The sequence below is a fragment of the Ranitomeya variabilis genome, chromosome 5, assembly GCF_051348905.1.
Source record: "Ranitomeya variabilis isolate aRanVar5 chromosome 5, aRanVar5.hap1, whole genome shotgun sequence".
Lineage (NCBI taxonomy): Eukaryota > Metazoa > Chordata > Amphibia > Anura > Dendrobatidae > Ranitomeya > Ranitomeya variabilis.
The window spans coordinates 669,355,424-669,364,103 of NC_135236.1; the positions used below are offsets into that span (position 1 = coordinate 669,355,424).

At 42.8% G+C, this 8,680-nt stretch overlaps 1 protein-coding gene across 1 annotated transcript; it reads left to right on the forward strand.

Annotated features, from left to right (window-relative positions):
* The first annotated feature begins 881 nt into the window (after window positions 1-881).
* On the forward strand, window positions 882-3,414 carry LOC143776899 (E3 ubiquitin/ISG15 ligase TRIM25-like). The gene has a single exon (XM_077266720.1). It carries the CDS (start codon window positions 916-918, stop codon window positions 2,497-2,499), a length of 1,584 nt encoding a protein of 527 aa, XP_077122835.1. The 5' UTR covers window positions 882-915; the 3' UTR covers window positions 2,500-3,414.
* The last annotated feature ends 5,266 nt before the right edge of the window (window positions 3,415-8,680 follow it).

The window sequence follows — 8,680 nt, forward strand, 5'->3', positions numbered from 1 at the left end:
GGCTGCGCTTAGTAACCCGATGTTTACCCTGGTTACCCAAAAAAAAAAAACAGTACATACTCACCATCTGATGTCCGTCAGGTCCCTTGCCGTCTGCTTCCTGCTCTGACTGAGCCACCGTACAGTGAGAGCAGAGCGCAGCGGTGACGTCACCGCTGTGCTGCGCTCTCACTGTACGGCCGGATCTCAGTCAGAGCAGGAAGCAGACGGCAAGGGACCTGACGGACATCAGATGGTGAGTATGTAGTGTTTGTTTTTTTTTACATTTGCGCTGGTAACCAGGGTAAACATCGGGTTACTAAGCGCGGCCCTGCGCTTAGTAACCCGATGTTTACCCTGGTTACCAGTGAAGACATCGCTGGATCGGTGTCACACACACCGATTCAGCGATGTCAGCGGGACCTCAACGACCAAAAAATGGTCCAGGCCATTCCGACACGACCAGCGATCTCACAGCAGGGGCCTGATCGCTGGTACGTGTCACACATAGCGAGATCGCTACTGAGGTCGCTGTTGCGTCACAAAACTTGTGACTCAGCAGCGATCTCGCTAGCGATCTCGCTATGTGTGACGGGGCCTTAACAGGTTTTATGGCCCCCACACCACATGTTCTATCTCTTTGAAAATCTTTAGTGCTATCCAGTGTTTGTGGATAAAACTGTGAGTTCAGTCATTCATATTACACATATTATCGATATTGTCCATGTCGGCTTTCAATACATTCACTCCTTACATGGGACCACAATGTAGACATGAAATTTACAGCAGACATAAGATGTGATTTTCACAAGTGTCCATTAACAGGTTAATAGTAAGTGACCTTCTGCTCCTCAGCCCTCCCCTGTGTACACAATATAAAGCCCACCCTTTTGAGCGGGAGAATTGTAGTTTCATTTCTCTATTCCTCTGTCAGCCATGGCGTCTGCTGATCTGAGAGAAGAGCTGGACTGCTCCATCTGTCTGAGCACTTATACAGATCCTGTAATGCTGAGATGTGGACACAACTTCTGCCGGGTCTGTATTGATCGTGTGCTGGATACACAGGAGGAGTCTGGAGTTTATTCCTGTCCTGACTGCAGAGAAGAGTTTCAGGAGCGGCCGACACTGATGAGGGACTTTGTGCTTTGTAAGATTGTGAAGAATTTCCAGCAAACTGACCAACATGAGGAGAAGATCACCGGGATCTACTGCACTTACTGTGTGGACTCTCCTGTACCTGCTGTTGGATCCTGTCTACACTGTGAGGCTTCTCTGTGTGATAAACACCTGAGATCTCACAACAAATCACCAGAACACGTCTTATCTGATCCCAGCACTTCTCTGGAGAGAAAGAAATGTTCTGTCCATAAGAAGATCCTGGAATATTACTGCACTGAGGACGCTGCTTGTATCTGTGTGTCCTGCAGTGTGATTGGGAAACATAATGGACATAAAATGGAGTCACTGGATGAGGCCTCAGGGAAGAAAAAGAAAAAATTGAGAAATGTTCTCCGGAAACTGATCACAAAGAGAGAGAAGACTGAGGAAAGAGTCCGGAGTCTGGAGGAGCGCAGGAGAAAAGCTCAAGAAAAAGCAGCTGGAGAAGCCGAGAGAGTCACTGCCCTGTGTACAGACATCAGGAGACGGGTGGACGACCTGGAGAAGAAGGTCCTGAGTGAGATCTCCAGGCAGGAAAAGGAAGAGTCACTGTCACTGTCTGCTCTGATCCATCAGCTGGAAATAAAGAAGGACGAGCTGTCCAGGAAGATGAGACACATTGAGGAGCTGTGTAACATGACGGATCCACTGACTGTCTTACAGGAACCAGACACCGGTGACTTGTGTGATCCTGAGGAGGAGGGAGGTGATGCGGACACAGGCGGACATGATAAACAGCCCCATGATGGAGATGCCCTGGATATGACTGCGATTGCATACAACTTACACACATTATGTGACGTAATATCAGGTATAAGGAGCGGGATCTATGTGGAGGATTCTGCAGACATATTACTGGATGTAACCACAGCTGCTAATAATGTCCTTATATCAGACGACCTGAAAACTGCGACCGGGACACGAAAGAAGCTGAAACGTCCAGAAACAGCAGAGAGATTTCAGGATTATAATCAGGTGATGAGCAGGAGAGGATTTACCTCAGGACGACATTACTGGGATGTGGCGATCAGGAGATCAGGGTATTGGAGTGTGGGGATGTGTTATCCCAGTATAGACAGGAGGGGAGATCAGTCACTGATTGGAGATAATAACAAGTCCTGGGGTTTGGGGAGATATAATAATGAGTATTCAGTGAGTCATGACGGTAAAGAGATCCTGTTACCTGACAAGATCTCCAGTGATAGAGTCAGGATACATCTGGATTATGAAGCCGGGCAGTTGTCCTTTTATGAGCTGTGTGACCCCATCAGACACTTATACACCTTCACTGCCAACTTCTCCGAGCCTCTTCATGCTATATTATATGTATATAAGGGTTGTTTGACAATAAAGAAAACATAAGTGTCAGTGACAGGTGATTATATCTATAGACGGATATATAATTACTGAGACCTTTGGCCACAAGTTTTTTTAACCCCTTCCTGACCTGGCCAATTTCCGTTTTTTGTTTTTTTTCCTCCCCTTCTTCCAATAATCATAACATTTCATTTTTTCTGTCCCCATAGATGTATGGAGGCTTGTTTTTTGCCGGACGAATTGTACTTTTGAATTACACCATTCATTTTACCGTATAGTGTAATTAAAAATGGAAAAAAATTCCAAGTGTGGTGAAATTGTGAAAAAAAACTGCAATTCTGGGATAGTTTTTTGGGAATTGTTTTTACACTTTACATTTTATGGTAACAAATGATCTGACAATGTGATTCTCCTCATCAGTAGGATTACGGAGATACCAAACTTGTGCAGTTTTTTATTATTTTAATAGTAACAAAAATCATAAATATGTAAAAAAAATTCTGATTGTGTCGTCATTTTCTGAGACCCATTAGGTTTGAATTTTTAGGTTTCTAGAGCTGTGAAGGATTATTTTTTTGCAGGGCAACACAGTGTTTATAGTGATACCATTTTGATCGCTCCTTACAGCATTATTTTGCAATGTTGCAGCAACCAAAAAGGCACAATTTGGGCATTTTTATTTTTTTCTGTTTACTGCGTTTACCAATTGTTTAATTATTTTATATTTTGATAGATTGGACTTTTATAAATGCGGCAACATCACATATACACCATGTTCCAAATTATTATGAAAATGATATTTTTCTCGGATTTTCCTAAATGGTTGGTGCAAATGACAGTCAGTCTAATAAAAGTCATCACCCGTTAGATTATACATCGAAATTTATCTAAGAAACCTCCCAATGATAACAATATAATCTCCAAAATGAATAAATCTCAAAATGCACTGTTCCAAATTATTAGGCACAGTAGAATTTCTAAACATTTGATATGTTTTAACCCCTTCACCCCCAAGGGTGGTTTGCACGTTAATGACCGGGCCAATTTTTACAATTCTGACCACTGTCCCTTTATGAGGCTATAACTCTGGAACGCTTTGACGGATCTTGGCGATTCTGACATTGTTTTCTCGTGACATATTGTACTTCATGTTAGTGGTAAAATTTATTCGATATAACTTGCATTTATTTGTGAAAAAAACGAATATTTGGCGAAAATTTTGAAAATTTCGCAATTTTCCAACTTTGAATTTTTATGCCCTTAAATCACAGACATATGTCACGCAAAATACTTAATAAGTAACATTTCCCACATGTCTACTTTACATCAGTACAATTTTGGAACCAAAATTTTTTTTTGTGACGGAGTTATAAGGGTTAAAAGTTGACCAGCAATTTCTCATTTTTACAACACCATTTTTTTTTAGGGACCACATCTCATTTGAAGTCATTTTGAGGGGTCTATATGATAGAAAATACTCAAGTGTGACACCATTCTAAAAACTGCACCCCTCAAGGTGCTCAAAACCACATTCAAGAAGTTTATTAACCCTTCAGGTGTTTCACAGGAATTTTTTGAATGTTTAAATAAAAATAAGCATTTAACTTTTTTTCACACACAATTTATTTCAGCTCCAATTTGTTTTATTTTACCAAGGGTAACAGGAGAAAATGGACCCCCAAAGTTGTTGTACAATTTGTCCTGAGTACGCTGATACCCCATATGTGAGGGTAAACCACTGTTTGGGCGTATGGCAGAGCTCGGAAGGAAAGGAGCGCCATTTGACTTTTCAATGCAAAATTGACTGGAATTGAGATGGGACGCCATGTTGCGTTTGGAGAGCCCCTGATGTGCCTAAACACTGAAACCCCCTACAAGTGACACCATTTTGGAAAGTAGACCCCCTAAGGAACTTATCTTGATGTGTGGTGAGCACTTTGACCCACCAAGTGCTTCACAGAAGTTTATAATGCAGAGCCGTAAAAATAAAAAATCATATTTTTTCACAAAAATGATCTTTTTGCCCCCAATTTTTTATTTTCCCAAGGGTAAGAGAAGAAATTGGACCCCAAAAAATGTTGTGCAATTTGTCCTGAGTACGATGATACTCCATATGTGGGTGTAAACCATTGTTTGGGCGCATGGCAGAGCTTGGAAGGGAAGGAGCGCCATTTGACTTTTCAATGCAAAATTGACTGGAATTGAGATGGGACGCCATGTTGCGTTTGGAGAGCCCCTGATGTGCCTAAACATTGAAACTCCCTACAAGTGACACCATTTTGGAAAGTAGACCCCCTAAGGAACTTATCTAGATGTGTGGTGAGCACTTTGACCCACCAAGTGCTTCACAGAAGTTTATAATGCAGAGCCGTAAAAATAAAAAATCATATTTTTTCACAAAAATGATCTTTTCGCCCCCAATTTTTTATTTTCCCAAGGGTAAGAGAAGAAATTGGACCCCAAAAAATGTTGTGCAATTTGTCCTGAGTACGCTGATACCCCATATGTGGGTGTAAACCATTGTTTGGGCGCATGGCAGAGCTTGGAAGGGAAGGAGCGCCATTTGACTTTTCAATGCAAAATTGACTGGAATTGAGATGGGACGCCATGTTGCGTTTGGAGAGCCCCTGATGTGCCTAAACATTGAAACTCCCTACAAGTGACACCATTTTGGAAAGTAGACCCCCTAAGGAACTTATCTAGATGTGTGGTGAGCACTTTGACCCACCAAGTGCTTCACAGAAGTTTATAATGCAGAGCCGTAAAAATAAAAAATCATATTTTTTCACAAAAATGATCTTTTTGCCCCCAATTTTTTATTTTCCCAAGGGTAAGAGAAGAAATTGGACCCCAAAAAATGTTGTGCAATTTGTCCTGAGTACGCTGATACCCCATATGTGGGTGTAAACCATTGTTTGGGCGCATGGCAGAGCTTGGAAGGGAAGGAGCGCTATTTGACTTTTCAATGCAAAATTGACTGGAATTGAGATGGGACGCCATGTTGCGTTTGGAGAGCCCCTGATGTGCCTAAACACTGAAACCCCCTACAAGTGACACCATTTTGGAAAGTAGACCCCCTAAGGAACTTATCTTGATGTGTGGTGAGCACTTTGACCCACCAAGTGCTTCACAGAAGTTTATAATGCAGAGCCGTAAAAATAAAAAATCATATTTTTTCACAAAAATGATCTTTTCGCCCCCAATTTTTTATTTTCCCAAGGGTAAGAGAAGAAATTGGACCCCAAAAAATGTTGTGCAATTTGTCCTGAGTACGCTGATACCCCATATGTGGGTGTAAACCATTGTTTGGGCGCATGGCAGAGCTTGGAAGGGAAGGAGCGCCATTTGACTTTTCAATGCAAAATTGACTGGAATTGAGATGGGACGCCATGTTGCGTTTGGAGAGCCCCTGATGTGCCTAAACATTGAAACTCCCTACAAGTGACACCATTTTGGAAAGTAGACCCCCTAAGGAACTTATCTAGATGTGTTTTGAGAGCTTTGAACCCCCAAGTGTTTCACTACAGATTATAACGCAGAGCCGTGAAAATAATTTTTATTTTTTTTCTCAAAAATGATTTTTTAGCACCCAGCTTTGTATTTTTACAAGGGTAACAGAATAAATTGGACCCCAAAATTTGTTTTCCAATTTGTCCTGAGTACGCTGATACCCCATATGTGGGGGGGAACCACTGTTTGGGCGCATGACAGAGCTCGGAAGGGAAGGAGCGCCATTTGGAATGCAGACTTAAATGGATTGGTCAGCAGCCGTCACGTTGCATTTGCAGAGCCCCTGATGTACCCAAACAGTACAAACCCCCCACAAGTGACCCCATATTGGAAACTAGACCTCCCAAAGAACTTATCTAGATGTGTTTTGAGAACTTTGAACCCCCAAGTGTTTCACTAAAGTTTATAGCGCAAAGCCGTGAAAATAAAAATTCTTTTTTTTTTTTCACAAAAATGATTTTTTAGCCCCCAGTTTTGTATTTTCACAAGGGTAACAGGATAAATTAGACCCCAAAAGTTGTTGTCCAATTTGTCCTGAGTACGCTGATACCCCATATGTGGGGGGGAACCACTGTTTGGGTGCATGACAGAGCTCGGAAGGGAAGGAGCGCCATTTGGAATGCAGCCTTAAATGGATTGGTCTGCAGGCGTCACGTTGCATTTGCAGAGCCCCTGATGTACCCAAACAGTACAAACCCCCCACAAGTGACCCCATATTGGAAACTAGACCTCCCAAGGAACTTATCTAGATGTGTTGTGAGAACTTTGAACCCCCAAGTGTTTCACTACAGTTTATAACGCAGAGCCATGAAAATAAAACATCTTTTTTTTCCCACAAAAATGATTTTTAGCCCCCCAAATTTTTATTTTCCTAAGGATAACAAGAGAACTTGGACCCCAGAAGTTGTTGTTCAATTTGTCCCGAGTACGCTGATAACACATATGTTGGGGTAAACCCCTTTTTGGGCGCACGGGAGAGCTCGGAAGGGAAGGAGCACTGTTTTACTTTTTCAACGCAGAATTGGCTGGAATTGAGATTGGACGCCATGTCGCGCTTGTAGAGCCCCTGATGTGCCTGGACAGTGGAAACTCCCCAATTCTACCTGAAACCCTAACCCAAACACACCCCTAACCCTAATCCCAACGGTAACCCTAACCACACCCCTAGCCCTGACACACCCATAATTCTAATCCCAACCCTAATCCAAACGTAAATGTAATCCAAACTCTAACCCTAACTTTAGCCCCAACCCTAATTTTAGCCCCAACCCTAACTTTACCTCCAACCCTAGCCCTAACCCTACCCCTAACCCTAACCCTAAACGTGACTGAAATACGTGGCACTGAAATACGTGGCACTGAAATACGTGGCACTGAAATACGTGGCACTGAAATACGTGGCACTGAAATACGTGATACGTGGCACTTAAATACGTGGCACTGAAACACGTGGCACTGAAATACGTGATACGTGGCACTGAAATACGTGGCACTGAAATACGTGGCACTGAAATACGTGGCACTGAAATACGTGGCACTGAAATACGTGGCACTGAAATATGTGATACGTGGCACTGATACGTGGCACTGAAATACGTGGCACTGAAATACGTGGCACTGAAATACGTGGCACTGAAATACGTGATACGTGGCACTGAAATACGTGGCACTGAAATACGTGGCACTGAAATACGTGATACGTGGCACTTAAATACGTGGCACTGAAACACGTGGCACTGAAATACGTGATACGTGGCACTGAAATACGTGGCACTGAAATACGTGGCACTGAAATACGTGGCACTGAAATACGTGGCACTGAAATACGTGGCACTGAAATACGTGATACGTGGCACTGAAATACGTGGCACTGAAATACGTGGCACTGAAATACGTGGCACTGAAATACGTGGCACTGAAATATGTGATACGTGGCACTGATACGTGGCACTGAAATACGTGGCACTGAAATACGTGGCACTGAAATACGTGGCACTGAAATACGTGATACGTGGCACTGAAATACGTGGCACTGAAATACGTGGCACTGAAATACGTGATACGTGGCACTTAAATACGTGGCACTGAAACACGTGGCACTGAAATACGTGATACGTGGCACTGAAATACGTGGCACTGAAATACGTGGCACTGAAATACGTGGCACTGAAATACGTGGCACTGAAATACGTGGCACTGAAATACGTGATACGTGGCACTGAAATACGTGGCACTGAAATACGTGGCACTGAAATACGTGGCACTGAAATACGTGGCACTGAAATACGTGGTACTAAAATGTGTGGCACTGAAATACGTGATACGTGGCACTGAAATACGTGATACGTGGCACTGAAATATGTGATACGTGGCACTGAAATACGTGGCACTGAAACACGTGGCACTGAAATACGTGGCACTGAAATACGTGGCACTGAAATACGTGGCACTATGACTGTCAGAAAATGTTCATTAAACGGTTAGGGGTGAGGTTAGGGGTAGAGTTAGGGTTAGGGTTTGGATCCCTTTATCACCTTGATGGTGGTGGGTGGCTTTTCAGTGTGTTTAAATGCATGCGTTTTTAACGCAAACAAACGCATGTGCTTAAAAACGCAAGAAAATACTGCAGGTTGTATTTCTGAAAATGAACGCATGCAGAAAAAAAACGCATGCGTTTGAAAACGCGACCAAACGCGTACAAAAAAACCGCATGCGT

What these genes read in the sequence shown, in the direction of transcription:
- LOC143776899 (XM_077266720.1), top strand. Translation starts at nt 916, where the DNA reads ATGGCGTCTGCTGATCTGAGAGAAGAGCTGGACTGCTCCATCTGTCTG.